Here is a 23598-nt window from a genome sequence, read left to right as displayed (position 1 = left end):
AGTATTTTAATTTCTTATAATTTCCAGCAATTTTTCGGTAATTTTTTATATACTCGTATTCCAGTTATTTACAGTCAGTTTTTCAGGAATTTTTTGGTCTTTTTCATGTCTTCCAAGCGTTTGTTATAAGTTTTCATATTTTCCATGAATTTCGGTATTTTCAGCAAGGTTTTGGTAATTTCTTCTATTTTCCAGCAATTGCTCTGTAATTTTTAGATACCCTTCAGTCTGTTTTCAGGAATTTTTCGGTCACTTTATAGACCGTTTAGACATTTAAATTATTTTTCATTTTTTTCAGTAGTTTTGTTGCCATTTTGTATATTTTCCAGGATGTTTTTAGTTTCTTATAACTTTTACAAATTTGAAGTAATTTTTTATAAATTTCGATATTTTCCAGTTTTCTAAAGACACTTCATACGTTTTCCAGGACTATCTCAGTGATTATGTTGTATTTTCTAGCCATTTGAAGGCATGTTTTTTCCAGGGATTGTTTCATATCTTCCACACTTTTGCATTCATGTTTTATATATTCCAGGCGTTTGACGTCATTTTACGTTACTTCTATAGTTTTTACTTCCATTATAAATGCTATATCAAAGAAATATTTTTCGAGAAGAGTCACTGATCCAATGACCTTAAACAGGATCCGCCCACATAATAAAAATCTTAAAAGCCAGCGGCGTACACGTATTTATAAGAAAATAGGATAGGCTACCCCCAGGACGTAACTAGTTAGACCTAAATTATTGTTGTTTTTTTTGAGTTTGACCTCCTGTATCTGGAAAACGAGACATTTCCAGACCAATATTATTAAAACCTATTTTTAAAATCATCTCTTAAGGTCCAACCACTCTGTAAACTTTACTAAATTTATTTTATAGGTCACCCCGGAGCTCCAGATCGTGATCGAAGTCGAAGACAGCGGCACCCCGAAACTCAAAAGCCAACACCCGGTAAAAATCATCGTCCTGGACGAAAACGATTCGGAATCCACCCCACGATCGGTCCACGTCTTGGTTTACTGCTTTAACGGCGAATTCCCCACTGGAATGATCGCAAACGTTCACCCCAACGATCCAGACATCACCGGGGACTACAAGTGTAAGATTCTCCAAAAATCCGCCCCGACAGACGTCCTAAACGTCCCCTATGGATGTGATTTACATGCGAGCAAAGCCACGCCCAACCAAGGATATTCCTTATCCATATCTGGACACGATGGGAAACATAAAGCGGTCGTGTCGAGTGTTACGGTGGAGTTTATCGCTTTCGATAACGTTACGATAGAGAATTCGGTTTCTTTGCTGATTAAGAATACTTCTGCAGCTGGTTTCTTGGCCAATAGCTACGCAGGGGTCCAGGAAATCATTAAGAATTCCTTGAGTAGGGATGAGAGTTTAATACTGTACAGTTTGATGGAGAACGAGATGGGGTTGGAGGTGAACTTGGCGGTGAAGAGCGGATACGTGTACAAATCGCGATTTTACGTCAAAGATAAGTTGCAGAAGAAGAGGGAAGCTTTGGTGAGCGTGTTGCAAACTGAAGATGTTATTATTGGATACTCACCCTGTGGAGAGAACACTTGTGCCAATGGTAAGTAAACAAAATTATCCATGGATAGCATGTAACTGATATATTTCCAGGTGGTATTTGCACCGAATCTCTGATGGTAAAACGCACCACAAAAATCACCGATAGTCAAACGATGATATTCACATCCCCACTGGTGGTCCACGAATACCAGTGCCAATGTATGGACGGTTTCACTGGACCAACGTGCGACAAAAGACAGGATCCTTGTTTGCCCAACCCGTGTCAGAACAACGGCCAATGCAGGAGACAAGGATTCAATTATTACTGCGTATGTCCGCACGACAAGGATGGCAAGAATTGCGAGACGGAACGTGGAGACGTTTGCTCGGAAAATCCATGCCAGAATGGAGGTACTTGCAAGGAGAGTCCTGATGGATCGAGTTTCTTCTGTTTGTGTCGGTGAGTAGAAAAAGGAAGTTCAAATGTTCGTTAGATCTACATTTATTAGTTCGTCAAATGTTCAATTATTATTCATCAAATGTTGAATTTTCTGATACTTAGTACTAATTTTTCAATTGTACAAAGTTTATTTTAAAAATGTCTGTTGTACAACTTTAGAAATTTCTTAGTGATGCAAGGTCCCTATAAGTACACAATATTAGTACAATTTTGCACTATTCAAAAATATGTTCTAAAAACACTTCATGCGCGACCTGACCCAATTCCTTAAATAATACAATGGTATTTATAGCGAAATAATAAAATTTGGTATGACACTTCTTAATACATTAAAAATTATAAATCAGTAAACTACCTTTTATTCGAACGCCCCAGAAGGGGGCGGTACCACCCTAAAGTCAAAAAACTGGGTCAAATTCCTGTTTCCGTCGATAACTCAAATTTAAAGCCTTTAATCAACCTGAAATTTTTAGGACATAAGGGTTAATGGGGGCTTAAGAGCTGTATACTTTTTGGGCCTGATCAGTATACAGAGTAAGTAATTATGAGCGAATAAACAAAGAGTACAAAACAATTTAAACTGCTTCAGAAATTCTAAATTTTGATTAAAAAAAAGTGCTTCACGAAGGGCTTACTATTTAAAAAAAAATGTTTAACAAGCTCATTTTCAGTTTTTTGGAATTCTCCGCTATTTGGTACTTATTTCGGAAAAAAAGTTTATATGAAAAAATAAGCTTTATTATTTGTCTTTCAAATGCCACATAACCGAAACTTTTGTGAACGACATAGGGCGAGCAATAGGAAACTTTTCAAACGAAGGTCATAATATCCAAGTCCCAAAAATCATATTAATTTATTTTTGACGGCACTTAAAGGGTTCACACTTTTAGCATTTAAATAATCTTTTGAAGCTCATTTGTCAATACATTCCACAATCATATGCGTAAAGCAGTTTTTACTCTACACTATTTTTTGACTTTGACGCTTAATACCCCCATAGCTATGCTACATACGATAACCTTTTTTTCTCTCAAACATTCGGAACTTACCCGGCTATAATCCACTAAAAACCTTTTTTTATTTAAATTTTACCGTTTCCCAACAAAACCCCATTTTCTATGAAAAATGCCCCGTACAATCGTCCAGTCATACCCTCGACACCACGGTGCCAGCCATCATGCTACAATAAGTTACTGGTCCAGCACCCAATATAAAAGCATAGGAAAAGGTTTAAGTCAATAAGTTTTATGGCCCGTTGGCATTTTTATCGCGTATTTTTCGATAAGTGGCGGGAATTGCTGCATTGACTTTCTGATTTTGAACATTAAAGGCTTAAAATGGGTGGAAGTATGTTAGTGCTATTTTGTGACGAAATATGTTAGATTTTTTGGAGATTTAAGCGTAGATCTTTTAAGACAAACAGGCTTAAGTCAAAAACTGATTAGCTTGTTGGAAACTTTCGAACTTCATCAAAAAATAAGAGATCCGACTAGAACCAAGACTGCTTCAAATACAGCTACTCTCTTAAACGTAATAATTATTAATCAAAATATTGAATGTTAAACATCGGAATCTGTTCTTATGGAAGTTATACTGATCATCCTTTAACATATGTAAATTTAAATATCTCTAAATACAAGCCATATAGTAAAACTATAAAATATCGCGATTATGGCAATACTGATACCTTTGCATTTAAAAATGAAGTTGAGCAACTTCCATGGCATGATGTATTCTATACTAATAATGTCAATGAAAAAGTGACGAGAATTATTAATAATATTACTTATTTAATTAATAAAAATTATTCTTTTAATACAAAACTTAGAAGGAAAACCATTTACTATATAGATTACTAATAATATAAAAGTTTTAATGAAACTCAGAGATAATACCAAAAATAGATGAAGCAGAAAACCGAAGATAATCTAAACTATTACAGAGTCAAAAACGTACCCTAAAGATGCAATAAATAAGAAAAAAATAGCTTACTTTCAGCAAATGTCATTAAAAAAAAAGGAAAAAAATTTTGGACTAATGCTAAAAAACTAAATTAAAAAAAAATAAAAGCAGTTATTTGCCTGATAATTTAAATAATGCAAAAGATTTTAATTTTTTTTTTCAAACTCCATGGCATTTAAAAAATTACATCTAAAAATCATATTCGACCATACTAATAAAACCATATAAATTAGAACAAACTTAACATAAAATTAATAAATGAAGAGAAAGCTATACATATTATAAAAAAAATATTGCAACTAATGCAGTAGCAATTGATGGAATTTCTTTTAAAGAGGTTAGGATATGACTAGTTTTCCAAATGAATAAAAAAAAGCTATTATTGACTTTTGCCTAAAGTGCTATCTCCTCAAGATTTTAAAGATATTATGCATTTTAGCACTGGTTTCAAAAATTTTACGTCATGTCTTATGTCATATTTATAATGATTTTTCGGAGTTTATCTATAAGTTAAAAATAATCTCAGACTGTCAAGCAAGTTTTCAAGAATCATTTATCACTACCGCAAGTCATGATTAATGACATCAGAACGCCAAAAATGACATGAAAGAAATACCGTGTTTAACCCTGCTAGACTTTAGTAAAACCTGTAATACCATAGATCATAAATTACTACTAGCTAAAATATAGTGCTCTGGGTTTTCAAAAAATACTATTACATTTTTAAAATTTTATTTTGAAGATCGCTGTCACCGCGTTCGAGTAAGAAAAGATTCAGATCTAGAATATTCAAATTTCTTGCCATTAACTACACAGGGTTCTATATTGGGACCACTACTTTTGGCTGAAATGGAGAATCGCCTACAATATTCTAAATTGCAAAAATACGCAGACGACTCTCAGGTGTATCTATCTTTTGGCCTAATTGCTCATAGCTCAAAATAATATAAGAAGTGATTTAGAAAAATTGGCTTCATTTGCTGAAAGTCATAATTTAAAACTAAATGCTTTGAAGCCTTGTGTAATTTTCGTATCAAATAATAAAATTCAAAATAACTGTAAGGGGTGAAGCTATACCCATTGTTATTGAGAAAAATAGTTTAGAAGTATTAATTGACTTAAATTTAAGTTTTACAACACATGTTAATAATATGATTAAGTCCGCTTATGTCTGATTAAAAAGTCTATATCAGTACTGTGTGATTTAAAGTGAAAACTTTAAGCACTCAAATAAAATTAAATTCATAGACTATTTAAATTGCTTTATTATACTTCGAATGAATAATAAAATAAAGAAGATAAATTTGAAAAAAATTATGAATATTTGTCAGTAAAAGATCGACATAACCTCCATTGGTCTCAATACATTTTCAAATTCTTTCCCTTAAAGATCGCCGAATCTTAAAAAATAATTGAGGAGCAACTTTTCAAAACGCATTTTGTCCAAATTGGACAAAATTGAGCTTGAAGCGGATTTGCAAATTAATTATTGTGTTCTACAATCCTGTAAAAATGAAACGTTTCAAACGGCATTATGTCACTGTGTAATCGACGTGCAAAGTATAGGGTTCACATCAAAATGCATGTTGTTCACAGATGTAGTCGAATCAAAACGCATTATGTTATTTCGCCACTAGAAGGCGTTGTCTCGAACAAAACAGCTGATATATAAAGCTAGTGTTGTGTTAGTTTTGTTTGTTATAACCTGCAATTCAGTAAGTTTCTGCAGTGGAACAGGTGTATATTGTCCAGTTAGATTATTTAAATAAAATATTTAGGAACTAGAAAGTGTAGGTGCTAAAGTGCGTTATAATGGAAAACCTCGGTAACAGTGTTATTGTGGGCAACTATAATGAAGGCTCAAGGAAAAAGCAACGACAAAAGACAAAAAGGGAAATGGCTTATGAGAAGAGGTAAGTATTGCTCGCTTGTTACAATAAAAAATATTTACACCTATACTTACCTATACTATTTTTTATAGATATCAAGACCCTGACCCTTTGTTGCTTAATTTTCAACCACCCTGCCTCCACAGAGAAGGAAAATTTAGTTTGTCTCAGTATTTCAAGAACCATCCTAGCAAAAGCAAAGAGAAAAGTTTTTTATCAACCAGACAGAAAGGAGCAAGATAAAAGACTGTCCTTTTTAATGGATGTTGCTCAACCAAAACGCAGCCAAGTTCGTGGTGAGGTGAGAAAAAACAAGCCTCATCGCGTTGCAGTTAAATATTTCTTGATATCTACAGAAAAACAAAGACTACCTATATGCTCAAAGTTTTTTGCTAAGTTGTTTGGGGTTGGTTAGCGAAGACTAAACACAGTTGCTGACGGAATTTTATCTGAAATCGGGATCGTAGAGAAACGAGGAGGGGATCATAAACTTCGCAAATTTTCTGCAAAAAGAAAGCAAGTGTACGAGTTTATTTCAAATTTGCGATGTTGCGAAAGTCATTATGCACGAAATAAAAGCCGTCGACTTTACTTGCATTCATCTTTGAACATAAATCGACTTTTTCACCTTTATAATACTACCGTTGAAGATGAGTAGAAAGTAAAAAAAAACGTTTTCGTAAAAATTTTTGAGGCAAAGTTTAATCTAGGGTCTGGCTCTGCCGCTTCCGATACCTGTAACTATTGCGCTAGACTTAAAAGTGAAATTCAGTCTTGTGAAAATGGTGTTATCAAAGAAGGTTTAATTTCAAACACCGTAATTTACAAAAAGAGAGTTAAGCTTTCCATACTTTGATGAAGCAAATCCCAGAAGCGAGCATAACGTACGTGTTTGACTTGCAACAAGTGCAAGCAATTCCCAAAGTCAGTATTGGTGAGGCTTTCTATTCCAGACAAATTTCATTTTACACTTTTTGTGTGACTGATTTTGCAACTACAAACTCACATTTTTATGTCTGGAACGAGACACAAGCTGCAAGAGAAGCTCAAGAAATCTTCAGCTTTGATAGACTTTTTAGAAAAAGTACATATTGAAGATTCGGCAACGCAAATTAGGCTTTTTGCGGACGGCTGCTCAGGCCAAAACAAAAACCAACACGTCATTCATGCCTTAACATACTGGCTACATAAAAAGTCCCCAACAAACATAAAACAGATAGTAATGTATTTCCCAGTTCGCGGCCACTCCTATATACCTGCTGACAAGGTATTCGGTCGAGTTGAGAAACATCTACGAAAAACTGAAGAGGTGTTGAGCCCCATAGCTTATATCAAAATTTACCAACAATACGGAATTGTCAGGGTTTTAGGCGAAGACTGGTTCCTTAAAAACTACAAAGATCTCAGAGAAATACTGAAAAAAATTGATGGAATTAGTGACATAAAAAGAATATTTTTACAAAAAATTATAAAAAACAGCTACGTTGATATTAAGATAAAACTTGAGCCCACTTATATGTTTGACGACGCTTCGAAGCACCCAATGGCAATAACAAAACGAGGCCAAACTTTGATAAGCGATATGCAGGATCGCTGTAACATACCACTGGTAAATAACATCAAAGGAGAAAAGAAAACTGATGTGCAAAAGCTGCTTTGTGCAAAACTGGGTCAAGTCCCGCTTTCTTCGCTCTTGTTTTTTGATCATGCCTTAAACACCACGACGGAACCAGAAGCTGAAATTCCAGATCCTGCAGATGATGTAGGTGAAGAAAATCCCGTGTGCGACTGCCTCGAAGAAGACCCTAACCATTTTTTTTTTCAAGTGAACTTTGTATGTTATTAACATTAGTATTATTCTGTAAGTTTGCATTTTTCGAAGAAATTAAACAAAAACAAAAAAAAACATATTCCTGGTACTTAGTTGACATTTTATCCTTAAAGTCGAATAATTTCAGTACCAACACCAGTTTTTTGTAAAACGAATAAATTAGAACAAACAGCATTATGTCCAATTTTGAACGAAACAAAACGAATTTTATACATTGTTACGAATCAACACGCATTAAGTCCAAACATTTCTTCGATTTTTCCAGATTTTCTAATAAATATTGATTTAACTGAGATAACTTAATGGGTTTTTATGTTAATTTCTATCAAAACAACTCCATGTTGTAAAAATATATGGCAGGGTTTAAAAGAAAATCGTTTTTCGTCAATACCCAAAAAAGTATTTTTTGGACAAAATGCGATGAAAAGTTGCTCCTCAATTGCTCATTTCATTTCAGTAGTTCATATTTTTACTGTTAATTTTATTTATGTGCAAAAATCTAATGGGTAAAAGTCTGGACTTCATGCGGGCCAAGGTCGACTTCCACGTCATCGCAATAAGTAACAATACATACGATAAGTAAAAGAAAAAACAATTAGAACGCAATAAAAGGTAATAGATAACGTTATTAAATGTGTACATTTTTATAACTGTTCATCAAAGTAACTGACAAGAATCTAAAGCCTGATAGTGACAATGAAATAATTTATCTTGTCAGGCACAGCTTACTTACATATTTTAACTTCAAGTAGGAAAATAAAATTTTATCTTAAATAGATCGAAAACTTTAAATGTAATTATCTCGAAAACGGTAAATCGTAGCGACATCTTTTAAGTGTACATTATTTATATGCATATTTTTAAATAAAAAATTAAATTATGCCAATCCTAAAAGAGTTAAAAAAAAAATCAAAATATTGCTGGTGGCGCCCTCTACGGCATTATTTTAAAAAAGCAGAATTTTAAAATTTGCCTTATGAAAAAACCCATTTTCCAAATTTTGTTCAAAACGAAGAATAAATGCTAAATTCATAGCCAAAATTCAAAAAAATTATATTAAGCTTAACCCCTGTATCTTAGTTGTCTTTGACTTTCCGATTAGGAAAATTTAACTTAACCTCATTTTTTTTAAAGGAATCTGCTAATAAATTATTTACCATTATTTGTAGGACACCCTGTAATACTAGAAACTTTTACCTACTAACAATCCCTATGCACAGAACTTCAGCTTTTGAGAAACCATTTGAATATACAAGTGCAATTGAGGAGCAGACTTGCAAAATGCGGTTTGTCCAAAATTGTACATTTTCAAGAAACATCAAAAACTGGTGCTACGAATCGGTCTTACTTACCGAGTTAGGACTTTTACCAAAAAATTAGGAAAATTTAGGATAAGTAAATAGGATAACTAGAATGGCAGACTAGAAGAAGCAAAAGTAACTTTGGTATTTTAGAAAAACATATGGACAAAATTTTTCAATTCAAACCATTTTATTTAAGCAGTATTTTATTTTTTTAACAAACTCAAATGAAATTAACATCTTCCGTATCGTTACAGTCACAGTTCTCACTTTCTTTAACATTGGTTTCAACCTCACACTGGCCTTCTAAAATTGGAACTAACCATTCCAATTCTGGTCCTGATTCCAGTTTTCTCCAGATAATGATGAGAATAATTTTTTTAAACTATCTATTCCAATTGGGTTGAAATCTGGTATTTGTTTATTTATTTAAGATACGCTCATTACTTTTGACCTATTTTTAATAATAAATATTTTATTTGAGGATTATTCAATTTATAAAACTTGATTTGTTTTGGATATATGTTACCTTATGACATAACTCACTTAATAGAGCGACTATATTACGGTTCTTTAAAGCATGATACCCCAAGAACTGATCCTCTCTTTCCTTCGACTAACCAGATCTAACTACACCAGAGAATTTGTAGTTTTTTTTTTAAGAATTCCTTTAAAGCTCTTCACTGACAAGACCTAAACGTTCCAAACTAACCCCCACGGATCAGAAGTATAGGAACGAGGCGAATATACTTCTTAATGATTATTTGTTTTGATTTAGGCTTCAAAGGTTTTATCTTAATATATTTTTGTGATTCTAGTGTTATTTCTGTAAAGTGCGTATATTGAAATAAATAAATAAAACTGTACTAAACACCTTTTGTGCGTGACTAGAGTTAATTTTTATTAACCCTTCATATCTTCACCTCAGCTCCGGCTATAGAGGTAACCAGTGCGAAGCCCTGGCAGACTCCTGTCGCCCCAACCCCTGTCTCCACGGCGGACTCTGCGTTAGTCTCATGCCCGGCTACAAGTGCAGCTGCACCGATGGTCGCTACGGTAGACACTGCGAGAAGTCCACCTACGGCTTCCAAGAACTATCCTACATGATGTTCCCGTCACTAGATGCCACCACCAACGATATCTCTTTCGTTTTCGCCACCACCAAGCCGGATTCATTGCTGATCTATAACTACGGTCTACAGACGCTGGGCAGAAGCGATTTCGTCGCTATAGAGCTGGTTAAAGGGAGGGCGGTGTTCAGCTTCGGTGGAGCTAGGACAGCTATTACAGCAATCAGCGCTGCCGGGAAAAACAACGATAATTTAGCCGATGGAAATTGGTATAAGATCACCGCAACTAGGAATGGAAAAGTGATATCGCTTAACGTGGGCAGCTGTAATGAAAACGGGGATGTTTGCGAGGACTGTAGACCGAACGAAGGAGAATGCTATACGGAAAATAGCGGAGACACTGGGTAAGTCATCAAAGAACCCACTCATAAGGCTCTATTGGCAAAAAACACTTTATTATTTTAGCACCTTAAATTTCAACAACCATCCTGTATATATCGGAGGCCTAAATAGTCCTGATCCAGTCCTGGAACGTCCGGGACAAATACACTCGGACGATTTTGTCGGGTGCGTTCATAGTGTATCAATAAATGGACGTCAATTGAACTTGAGCCACCCGATACAAGCTGAAGGGATCGAGAATAAATGCACCAGGAGCCAGAGCTGCGGCAAAGGTGGAGTGGATCCTTGTGGAGGTATTTATAAAAGATTCTGCTTCTACTTCTTTTTCGTCTAAAAACCATTTATTCCATTTAATTCTAGGCGCTGGCACGTGCATAGACAGATGGAGCCACCCGATCTGCTCCTGCGGGAACCACTTGTTAGCACCCAACTGTCAAAACGCCTTACAACCGGTTAGTCTAGCAGACGGTGCCTTCCTGGAATTCTCCATAACCAAGAAACACAAGCGGATGCAACTGTTGGAGAACATGTACTTGGGCACTACTTTATGGAGTCACCAAAGAAGGACCGTCAGGTCGACCCAGTTAGAGGATCTGCACCAAGTGTCTGCCAGATCTACCCAATCCACTCCGGATAAGAGCATTAGTCTATTGTTCAGAGTGCACAACCCCAATGGGGTACTGTTCTATGCTACATCGAACAAGCATTACACCTCCGTAGAGCTTGTCAATGGATTGATTGTCTACAGCAGTAAGACGTCTACGGTCGTGAACATGACTGATGCGCATGAGTCGGTCACAGATGGCGCCTGGCACAATTTGACTTTGCACGTGAGGATGAGGAGTTTGCAAGTTATTTTGGATGGTAAGTGTGTGATTGGCAAGGCAAGGCAATTGAGTGAATTTAACCATATGATAGAGAGAGTAAGAGACTATGATTGAACTGTCTGAATATTTTATTTCTACCAGGCAGTTGAGTATATTCAACCATGTGATAGAGAGAGAAGAGATAGTAAGAGGCTGCAACTCAACGACCTAGAGGAATCATTTTATTTCTTACAGGCAGTTGAGTCCATTCAACAATGAGACAGAGAGAGAGAAAAGGCTCAAACTCAACTGCCTGGAAATATCTTTCTATTTCTCTCAGGCAGTTGAGTATATTCCACCTTGTGACAAAGAGAGATAGAAAAGAGACTTTAAGAGAAGGAATCATTTTACTTTTTACAAGCTGTTGAGTGCATTCAACAATAAGGCAGAGAGAGAGAAAAGAGAGTAGGAGAATGCAACTTAGCTGCCTGGAAGAGTCATTTTATTTCTTACAGGCAGGTTAGTGCATTCAATAATGTGACAGAGAGAGAAAAGAGAGTATAATGTCTCATCAATTTGCTGGAGGATGGTTGAGTTGAAGCATAGAAGGATGGAGTCTCTTTTCTTTCTCTCTCTGTGCCACAAAGTTAAAGATCTCTGTCATATTGTCAAATATCATTTACCCTCTAAGAGAAATAAAAAAATTCTTATAGGTAGTTGAGTTTATTCAACAATGCAACAGAGAGAAAAAAGAGAGTAAAAAAATTCCAAGTGAACTGCCTGGAAGACTCTATTTATTTCTCTCAGGCAGTTGAGTGCATTCATCAATGTAGCAGAGAAAGATGAGAGAATAAGACACTCTAACAGTTAAGTGTCTTCAACCTTGTGACAAAGAGAGATACAAAAAAGGCAGGCAGTTAAATGCGTTTCACAATTTAGCAGGGAGAGAAAAGAGAGTAAGAAACTCCAACTTAACTGCCTGGAAAAATCATGTTATTTCTTACAGGCAGTTGAGTGCATTCAACAATGTAACAGAGAGAGAAAAGAGACTCCAATTCAACTGCCTGGAAGAATCTTTCTATTTCTCTTAGGTAGTTGAGTGCATTCATCCTTATGAAACAGAGAGAGAAATAAGACTTTAAAAGAAAGAATCTCTTTATTGCTTTCAAGCATTTAAATGTATTGAACAATGTGATAGAGAAAGAAAAGAGACTCCGACTCAGCTGCCTGGAAGAATCGTTCTATTTGTCTCAGACAGTTGAGTGTATTCAAACTGTGACAAAGAGAGATTGGAAAGAGAATCCAAGAAAAAGAATCTTGTTCTTTCTCTCAGACAATTAAATGCATTCAATAATGTGACAGAGAGAGTAAGGAACTGCAACTCAACTGTCTTAATCAATATTTTTAATTCTCTCAGCAGTTAAGGGTATTCAAAAATGTGATAGAGAGAAACGAGATAGTAGAATGCCTCCTCAGTTGCTTGAAGAGGGTTGAGTTGAAGCATGGAAGGATGGAGTCTCTTTTCTTTCTCTCTCTGTGCCACAGAGTTCAATCATTAACTCTCTGAGAGAAATAAAAAGATTCTTCTAGGTAGTTAAGTTTATTCAACAATGCGACAGAGAGAAAAAAAAGAGAGTAAAAAAATTCCATTTGAACTGCCTGGAAGAATATATTTATTTCTCTCAGGCAGTTGAGTGCATTCATCAATGTGACAGAAAAAGAAGAGAAAATAAGAGACTCTAACATTGTGAGTACGTTCAACCTTGTGACAAAGGGAAATACGAAAAAGAGACTCTAAGAAGAAAAAATTTATTGCCTGGAAGAATCTTTCTATCTTATCAGAGCGAGAGAGAAAAGATTTTCCAAAGAATCTTTTAATTTTTCTCAAACAGTTGGGTAGAATCAACCATCTTACTTATGTGTTATTTAGGTCGAAGGATAGGAGAAGAACTAGACTCGGCAGGTGTCCACGACTTCCTGGATCCCTACCTCACCTACATGTCCCTAGGGGGCGTCCAACGTGGACTGTATTACGTCAACAACACCTTTCCCACCTCGTTCGAGGGCTGCCTGGCAAACTTCACCATCAACAGGGAAATCCAACCGTTCAACGGCTCCGGCACCATCTTTTCAAAGGTTATTAGCAAAGGAAAAGTGATCCAAGGATGCAACGGAGCCCTAGGTAAAACTCCAAACGTCCATAGGACTTAGAAGTATCTAATGCAAGGTTATTTAGGTGTTGGACAGGCGGCGATCCAAGATCCGCTCAGTATTGGAATCACTTTGGTCATAGTGTTCTTCGTGGTGCTTCTGGTGGCCATCCTGGTCTCTTTTGTTGTGTTTAGATTGCGGAAGCAGTACAAGGAAAAAGGTGGAGGTCCAGGTGGGTCCAACGGGATCCATTCGAAACAAAATGGCGGCCCCAATATGGGTGGAGTGGGAATGAGCGTGGTGGGGGACAGTGTCTTATCTAGGGGACTGCATGGGATTGATAATACGATGAGTTATCATACCGAGGGGGATGTTATTAGAGGCATTGGAGGTCATAGTTTGGTTGGTCCCGAGCTGGTGCCTAAGAAGTTTAAAGAAAGGGATATTTTACAAGGTAAGGACCGCTTGGACTCTTTTAATGCAAAGATCTACTTCTATTGTTTTACAACCATTAAATAAATAATTCTATGATCAGGTAACGACCCACCAAGACCTCAACGTCCGGACATCATCGAGCGCGAAGTGGTGACGAAATCTCCACCAATGCGAGAAGACCATCACCCCCCACTACCTCCGTCCTCCAGCCACACTCATGACCACGCGAGCAACGACCTCAACTCGGAAATGCCCGAGCACTACGACCTGGAGAACGCGAGCAGCATCGCGCCCTCTGACATCGACATCGTGTACCACTACAAAGGATTCCGCGAAGGCGGCGGTGTGCGGAAGTACAAAGCGACGCCGCCCAATGTTGCCGGATATCATCATAAGCATGGCAACGCCGGTGCGCAGGCGCAGCATAGGCATTCTCCCCATCATTCGACTGGGTGAGTCTCTTCCTGAGGACGATGTGGTTAATGCAAAGTGAAATTGATTGAATTTAATGTTTTTTTTTTGGTTAGTTTTCCTCCAAGGGCGCCACCTCCAGTGGCAACGCCGACAAATCGCCCCCACCAGTCGACGCCGCTGGCGAGGTTGAGTCCGAGCAGCGAAATGTCTGCGCAACAGCCCCGGATACTGACGCTGCACGACATTAGCGGGAAACCGCTCCAAAGCGCCCTATTGGCCACCACGTCGAGTAGTGGGGGGGTCGGTAAGGACGTGTTGCATAGCAACAGTGAGAGGAGTCTTAATAGTCCTGTGATGTCGCAGCTGAGCGGTCAAAGTAGTAATAGGTAAGGCATTTTTCTTATATTCGGTCAATGGTAATAATTTTTTTTAATTAAAAATTGCGCAAATATTAACATGAAAATATAAGAAAATTTCTTGTTTTTGGAAAAACTATCGATGACATGTAAAAACTAAACGAAAAAATACACTCGCCTAAACAGGCTGTTAAAACAAAACTAGGACATAAAATTGATGCCAACATATTGTAAACACCGAGAAACCAGCTGATTCTCGGTCATTCCGGAATGATACAAGTGACACACCGCACGACATCTCGAAGGTTGGCGAAAAGTTTCCTGAACTGCATTCTGCCGAGTATATAAGTGGCCGCATCGCCAATAATAGTTAGTTCACAGTTCAGTGAAATAAATTTCAGAATATCGGCGCGAAATTTAAATGGTTGTAAATAAATACACTAAAAACAAAAGTAGCCGTGAGTGATTGTGTTTTCGTGTGTGCAAATATAGAATTGACTATTTTCTATTGTTTTAATTCACACCTAACCAATATGAAAAACGCTATCCAATCTAGGCAATAATTAATGAACCATTTATTTGTTACTATTAAAATATTTACTTTGAAGTATATGTTATGTTGTAATTTAATAGATTAATAAACCTCGTAGGATCCATGTGGTACTACTATCAAAGCTCAATGCTCACTATCGAATTATATGGGAAATTTTTTTTGAAAAAAGCGTTACATGTCGATGAGTTTATCTGAATTCTTAATAATTTTTTTTGATTTTGGGAGAATCAAAAAGGTTATTTTTTTGACAATTTTTTACTAATTTTCTGATATTCTTTTAGGAAAGTAGCCGTCCCTCCTGCAGTAACCTCTACCTCGCCCGCCATGGGCTTAACAGCAGAAGAGATCGAAAGACTGAACCAAAGACCGCGCAATTCCAGTTTGGTTTCGACGTTGGACGCTGTCTCCAGTAGCAGCGAAGCCCCAAGGGTCGGAGGAACAAACCATTTGGTAATTATTAGCATTAGCGGTTTTTTCTATTTTACTCAAAAATGATGCAATTTCCAAAAAAAACTCAGAAGACTTTTTTAAAGGGAATTGAATTTCCTGTAATTTGATATACATTACAACTATGAACAAAGCAAATTTTTTTTTTGCGCAAAAGAACTAGGGGTACGAAACGGTTTAGTTTTTCCCAATTTACTCAAAAACTATGCAACTTACAGGGAAAACTCATTAGACTTTTTTAAATAAAATACAATTCCCTATAATTTGATATGCATTACAACTAGACACACAGCAAATAATGATTTTATGCAAAATAACTAGGGGTACATATCAGTTCAGTTTTTTCCCTTTTACTCAAAAACTGTACATTTTTAGCAAAAAAACTCATAAGACACTTTTTGATGGAAATTAAATTTCCTTTCATTTGATATGCGTTATAACCCTCAATACATTTTTTATACTTATGAAACAAGACAAATAACATCTTTATGTAAGAAATTTAAGGGTTCAGGGTTTCTCAAAAACTATGCAACTTATAAGGAAAACTCATTAGACTTTTTTAAAGAGGATACAATTCTCTATAATTTGATATGCATTACAATCAGATACAACAAATAATGATTTTATGCCAAATAATTAGGGGTACGTATTAGTTGAGTTTTTTCCCATTTACTCAAAAACTGTGCATTTTCAGTAAGAAACTTATAAGACACTTTTTGAAGGGAATTTAGATTCTTTTCAGTTGATGTGCGTTATAACCCTCAATACATTTTCTATACTCATGAAACAAGGCAAATAACATTTTTATGTAAGAAATTTAGGGGTTCAGGTTTTCTCAGTTTTCTCAAAAACTATGCAACTTACAAGGAAAACTCATTAGACTTTTTTAAAGAGAATACAATTTCCTATAATTTGATATGCATTACAACTAGACACACAACAAATAATTATTTTATGTAAAAGAACTAGGGGTACGTATCACTTTTCACACAGTTTTTTTCCATTTACTCAAAAACTGTGCATTTTTAGCAAAAAACTCATAAGACACCTTTTGAAGGAAATTAAATTTCCTTTCATTTGATATGCATTGTAACCCTTAAATACTTTTTTATATTCAGGAAATAAATACTTTTTTATACTTACGCAAAAAGTTTAGGGATACCTTGGTTCGGTTTTTCCCAATTTACTCAAAAACAATCACTTCCACTTTAAAATACGATTCTTTTTTTCTATAGTCTTCGATGTATGTCATTGGGGCTTAAAGGCAGCATCTCATCATAAGAAGAATCTTCTTAAGCTTAAGAATTTTCTGTAAACTGCCTTAAATTATATTAATACATGACTCAATATTGGTACCCTCAAATTCATCCTCAGAAGCGCTCTATTTTGGCGTGAAAAAATCATGGAAATATTTGAGGTGGTTATTTAACAAAATTGGCTCTAACTCAGAAAGTTCTTGAGGTACAAGAATCGTTCTCCTATCAAACTATTGGATAAAAAATGCTCATTTTTAGAGTAAACCCCTTTTAAAAATATTCCAATTATTTCATGAAAATATTCTCAAGAAAAGTGAAAATTTGCCAAAAAAACGACCCAGCAAAAATGGCTCCAAATACCCAAATCTTTTACCCAGAAAGACGTTTTTACCCTCAAATTCATCCTCACTAAATTTGAAAAAATTTTAAGAATATCATAAGCAAAGCTTAAATTGTACTAAAAAATGTTCGATAATGAATAAGTAAGTTAATGTTGCAATGTGTGTTTCATAAACTGCAAATCTGATGGCTCTTAGACCTTGTTTGACAAAATTGGTTCTAACTTAGAAAGTTCTTGAGGTATAAAAATTGTTTACGTATAAAACTCTTGAGTAAGAAATGCACATTCTTTGAGTAAAACCCTTTTCAATTATTTCATAAACATATACTCAGAAAAAGAGAAAATTTCTCAAAAAAAAGTTGCAAAAAAATTCCCCAACAAAAATGGCTCTAAATAATTAAGTCCTTTACCCAGACTCAGTTTTAAACGCTCAAATCTATCCTTATAGGAACTTTCTTTAATTAATGTGAAAAAAATATGCATATACATATTATAAGTAGTTCCTAAGTTATGCCCAAGCATGTCAGTAAATTAAAATATTAACTTTGCCAATTTTAATCCCATAATCCCAAACTTCATTTCTTTATAATAAAGAGAGGGGATGTAAACATTCCTGGTCTACTCAGAGAATATAATTACAAAACGTCCCAGGAGTATTCTCTCAAGTTTCGGTACTTTGGTGGTCACTTTCCGAACTTCGGTCTGAACAAAAGCCTTAATTCTTCAGCAATTTTTTTCCAGTTTCATCCTCCATTTGGTATATTAATATAAAAACTAATCAAAAACAGAGTTCTCCTATTTCTCAAAGTCCTTTCACAGGAGAATCACCTTTCGGTAGCGGTTTTCTGAGACTTCTCAAAGGCCTTCGACCGCATCGATCATCCTTATAATCTTTAAGATTTGATTTTTTATCTTATTTGAACTAAAATTAATACTAATTATTGTTACGTTTATTTTAGAGTAATCATATGCGTAGCCATAGTCCAGTGCCGGAGACTCACCACAGTTCCTCCAGTACAGACGAGAGCGGCAACGACTCGTTCACCTGCTCGGAGATCGAGTACGACAATGCGAGTTTACCGGGCGACGACGACAACAACAAGTACAAGAGACCGGGCGAGTTGGAGTCGAGGAGGAACGACTCGGGCAGCGGGGTGAAGAGCAACATCCCCCCGCCCTCTTACGACGGCTTCGATTCGTCGTATAGGTGAGTCTCTAACAATTTTTTATTAATTAAAATATCAAATCAGTAGGACTATTGTGTATTATACAGGTTAGGAAAGTGGGTTATCAAGTGCGGTATTGAATTCCCCGCAGCCTTCATAGTTGTCAAAAGTCATAGTTATATTTTAGTGGCGGTAAGATCGATGTTTCTTCTTTTGGGATGATATCTAGAGTGAGACCTGGATAACTTGGGAAATTTTGCCTTTATCACTTTAGCAGTATTTAAAGGAGATGGTTGTCTCATTATAAAACTGTCGGTTTCACATTTTTAGCTTTAGTAGTCTTTGAGATATTTGATTTTTAGTGAGTGTATGATCGACGTTTCTTCTCATAGGATGATATCTGGATTGGGAGCTGGATAACTTGGAAAGTTTTGCCTGGATCACTTTAGACCTTGAATAACACTTAGAGGGCATTATTTTCCCATGATAAAAGTGTTAGTTTCATATATTTACCTTCAGTAGTTTTTGGGATATTTGACTTTTAGTGAGTGTATGATCGAAGTTCTTCTCTTGGGATGATATCTCGATTGAGAGCTGGATAACTTGGAAAGTTTTATCTTTATCACTTTAAGCCTTAAGCAATATTTAAAGGGCATGGCTGTCTCATTATAAAACTGTCAGTTTCATATTTTTAGCTTTAGTAGTTTTTGAGATATGTGACCTTTAATAATCACCTATTGTGCTAGATGCACCTGTAGTGCCACAACGATGCTAACTTAACCGACCATTACTGCCATGTTTGACAATCATGACAAGTGACAGCACCAAATGAATAATTATTTTGACCTTTTACAAGTATGACAACTGACGACTTTGACATACGGCAATTGAAAGTGTATCCTCCCATGTCCTTATAAACTCTTCATGACTACTTAGTTAGTTTAAAACAACACGAATTTACTAAAGTATAAATAAATGTCAACTAGCGCTTCTAATTCTAAAGGTTCATGATTATGAAATTTGACAACTAACAGCTCTGACGGATGAGGTACTGTATCTCATTTTATCGGAACATTGTTTTGATATTGGACTAAGACAATTATTACAAATGACAGATGTGACTTTTACATATGACATTTAGCAAATTATGTTGCATATTATGTCTGAAAGTTACGATTATTACCCAAAATCCTCATTAATTACATACTTTCGCGCAATTTAACATCAAACATTTTATACTCTTTACTATTAAAGATTTTATTAATTAACCTTTAACAGTACATAGTATAAATTAAATGAATACTTTGACATTTGACAACTATGATAAGTAATAGCTGTGACATATGACAGTTATACAAAATTCTCATAGATGCCTTATATGATTTTCCTTGTCATTTTTAGTGTATGTGATAGAAAAAGAAGATTTTTAAATTACGTCATGGGTGTCATGTGACGGAGCGGACTAACTAATAACGCAGTTATTTTTAACCAAAAAAATACTAAATTAAATAAAAACATTAACGGAACACTATTTTGACATTTGACTATAACAACTATGACAGATGTCGCTTAATATATGACATTTAGCAGTTATGTGACATCTGAAAGTTAACGAATATGGTCCAAAATCCTCAGATGGGCAAAAACCTGCCCACAACTATTCACGTTAATTTAACATAAAAACATTTTATATTCATTACTATCGATGATTTTATTTATTAATCTTTGATAATAAGGGGTATAGATGAGATCAATATTAAGACAGTTAAAAAATATGACAAGTAACAACATTTTGATAGATGCCTTATTTGTCTTTCCTTGTCATTTTTGTGTGTATGATAGAGAAAGAGGTTTCTAAGGGAAATGATGTCATACGATGTCGTGTCACGGAAACTACTTAACCGAAATATACGATTTTTGAGTTGTCATACAAAGTTGCCACATTTGTCTTCTTTTTACAATTTGCCTTATTGACTTTTAACGCATTTATCTTTGACCAAAAAAATAATATAAATAAAAATATGAATGCGTGCGCAATTCAATTTGCGCACTTGCGAATCTTTGCGAACCCAGCAAAATCAATTTTGCGTACCTCCTTACCTCTAGTCTCCTTGGGTTAAGCTCCCTTATGACAAATGACAACCGTGACTTTGAAATTTGACGTACGTCGATATGACCTTAGGCTCGTTCCACACTTGTTGCAATGTTGCGTTAGATCTTCCCACTTAAGAATTTTCAAATTTAAACTTACAGAAACCATGCGTTTTACGTTTGGATGCTAAATATGATTTCTATTCAAAGAATCGAGTAAAATTCAAATAACCCTTACCAAAGTTTCGTTTTTGTGATTCCAGGGGCTCAATGAGCACACTGGTGGCCTCCGATGACGATTTGGGGGGGCCGCTCTACAGGCCCGGCACCGGGAGTCCCCCCACCACCGCCTTAGGCTGGGACTATTTACTAAATTGGGGCCCGAATTTCGAAAGTTTAGCAGGAGTATTTAAGGACATTGCCGAACTGCCGGACGGTGTAAATAGTAGAGTGCCAAATTCGCTTAGGTTATCGAACAATAATAATAAACCGAGCGAAGAGTATGTGTAAAAAAAGTGATCTTGTGCCGTATTTATGTATTTTTTTTGTGCCTTATTAGATTGATTTTTGTGCCTGTTTTTGGGTTTGGTCCGTCGAAGTTGATTTTCTTCGATAGGGGCAGGCCCGGTATACCTCTTAATGTAATAGACCCCCTTAAAGACTGTTTATTTAATTTATAATATTATTTTTATTGCAATATGTTTATAGAAAAACCCAGTTATGTACGGGGGTATTTCAGAGTAAGTAAGTATTATCAGACCTTTTTAGGCGGCCCCTGTATATGTTCCATAAGAAATTTCATAATAGATAGTTCTTGCATCAAGAGCCAGCAACAAATCAATTATATTAGTAAACGATAATTAATTTGTTCTTGCCATATTTTTTTTTAAATGTAATTATTATATAAAATACTTATTTGTACAAAGACGTATTCCTATTGTTGAAAGACTTGATAGATTGTAAATAATAGTCGTTTTTACCTCTTAAGTGTGAAAAGAGTCATCCGTTGTAGAAAAATTGTAAAAAGTTCTTAATAATAATAAAGTAAACACGATTTAAAAATATGCAAACCTGTTTTTTTTAACCCCATTTTTGAGGATCAACTATTAAAGTGTCAACACCGCAGTATCGAGCGTTGTCTTACTGCGCAGAGTAAGCTGAATTTAGAACTTATAATTAAAATATTTGAAAATCCCGCCTTTAATAGCGGAATCTTGCATAGGGTGCCATCTAGTAATAAAAATTGTTCGGCTCTAGGCTCGCTGAAATAATGCATAAACAAGGAAGAGTCGATTGTAGTTACATCATTATCTATATATAAAACATAAATAATAAGTAAAAACACCTGCAAAATTCTGTATAATCAAATTTGTCCAGCACATTTAAAGATCTTAGCTTTTAACTTTAGGGATCATCATTATGGCATTTGACAATTATGACAAATGACAGCTGTGACAAACGATATCTAGCAGTTACCGCCTAAGCCTTTACAAACTCCGCACCCCTATATTTTGTGATACCTTTAAGATATTAACTATGAATTTTTCCTATATCAACGTCGCACTTGTCATACTTATGAAATGTCAAAATATCCATCCGTTAGACACTGCCACTTGTCATTACTGTCAAATATAAGTCGTCAATCCATTGCGTAATTGTGCCTTGTTGCCAGATCCTCCATCCGTCAATTAAATTCTGTGCATTCTTTATATAATTATATTAATTTAGATGCACCTTTTGAAAGGGATTATCACTATGACTTTTTACGGATATGAAATGTGACAGCTCCAATAAGAGACTTCTGATAGAGCAGCCAATTACGAAAACGAATTAGATATCGGAAACACACTATGCCCGTCTTAAGATTAATCCGCAATGTCACTTGTCATAACTGTCACCTGTCATAAGTCGGTTACAAGATATTGGTCTTAAGGATAAAGTTTTTTTTTTAGCCATTTAGCGTATAACAAAATTATTAAGGTAATATTATGACATTTTGGCATTTATGACAAAAGGCAGCTGTGACAAGTGACATATTATAACGGTAAATAGTTTTTAAAACAGGAAAAAAACAGTGTTCAGTCGAAACGTTTTCAAATAATTTAATTGTATGTCCAAGAACAAGTTTTTTCTTCCCAACAATAATTAGCAGACATCAAGAACATATAGAAAATGAATTGTATGTAATTAAGGTACCGGAATTTGTATACTAAAATTTTGCCTTTCACTCACTTTAAGTCTCATTATAAAACTGTCGGGTTCATATTTTTAGCTTTAGTAGTCTTTGAAATATTTGATTTTTAGTGACTGTATGATCGACGTTTTTTTTTTCTTAATATGATATCTAGAGTAGGGGCTGGATAACTTGGAAAGTTTTGCCTGGATCACTTTAGACCTTGAGTAATACTTAGAGGGCATTATTTTCCCATTATAAAACTGTTAGTTTCATATTTTTAGCTTCAGTAGTTTTTGAGATATGTGACTTTTAATAAACACATATTGTGCTAGATGCACCTATAGCGCCACAACGGTGCTAACTTAACCGACCATTACTGCCATGTTTGACAATCATGACAAGTGACAGCATCAAATGACTAATTATTTTGACATTTTACAAGTATGACAACTGACGACTTTGACATACGGCAATTGACAGTCCTCCTATGTCCTTATAAACTGTTCACGACTACTTAGTTATATTTTAAGATAACACGAATTTACTAAAGCATAAATAAATGTCACTTAGCGCTTCTAATTCTAACAGTTCATGATTATGAAATTTGACAAATGACACCCCTATATTTTGTGATACCTTTAAGATATTAACTATGAATTTTTCCTATGTCAACGTCGCACTTGTCATACTTATGAAATGTCAAAATATTTATCCGTTAGACACTGTCACTTGTCATTACTGTCAAATATAAGTCGTCAATCCATTGCGTAATTGTGCCTTGTTGCCAGATCCTCCATCCGTCAATTAAATTCTGTGCATTCTTTATATAATTATATTAATTTAGATGCACCTTTTGAAAGGGATTATCACTATGACTTTTTACGGATATGAAATGTGACAGCTCCAATAAGAGACTTCTGATAGAGCAGCTAATCACAAAAACGATTTAGATATCGGAAA

The 23598-nt window shown here is 35.3% G+C and overlaps 1 protein-coding gene across 2 annotated transcripts in view; it reads left to right on the top strand.

Moving 5' to 3' along the window:
- The window catches only part of LOC126738989 (cadherin-related tumor suppressor), a 452924-nt gene extending 431398 nt beyond the window's left edge, over positions 1 to 21526 (top strand). Inside the window, exons 26-37 of one of the 2 annotated variants that reach the window (XM_050444509.1) lie at positions 882 to 1593; positions 1644 to 1992; positions 9904 to 10449; positions 10511 to 10740; positions 10808 to 11311; positions 13184 to 13435; positions 13490 to 13858; positions 13940 to 14291; positions 14367 to 14639; positions 15444 to 15612; positions 18165 to 18412; positions 20726 to 21526. In XM_050444509.1, the coding sequence (XP_050300466.1) occupies positions 882 to 1593; positions 1644 to 1992; positions 9904 to 10449; positions 10511 to 10740; positions 10808 to 11311; positions 13184 to 13435; positions 13490 to 13858; positions 13940 to 14291; positions 14367 to 14639; positions 15444 to 15612; positions 18165 to 18412; positions 20726 to 20972 (4251 nt within the window). In that variant the 3' untranslated portion in view covers positions 20973 to 21526. Of the gene's footprint in view, positions 1 to 881; positions 1594 to 1643; positions 1993 to 9903; positions 10450 to 10510; positions 10741 to 10807; positions 11312 to 13183; positions 13436 to 13489; positions 13859 to 13939; positions 14292 to 14366; positions 14640 to 15443; positions 15613 to 18164; positions 18413 to 20705 lie in introns of both variants that reach the window. The other variant, XM_050444511.1, reaches the window with a different exon arrangement.
- The last annotated feature ends 2072 nt before the right edge of the window (positions 21527 to 23598 follow it).

This window comes from Anthonomus grandis, chromosome 7, assembly GCF_022605725.1.
Source record: "Anthonomus grandis grandis chromosome 7, icAntGran1.3, whole genome shotgun sequence".
In the NCBI taxonomy this organism is placed as follows: domain Eukaryota; kingdom Metazoa; phylum Arthropoda; class Insecta; order Coleoptera; family Curculionidae; genus Anthonomus; species Anthonomus grandis.
The sequence above is the reverse complement of the archived record's forward strand: the minus strand, read 5'-3'. Positions and strand labels throughout refer to the sequence as shown.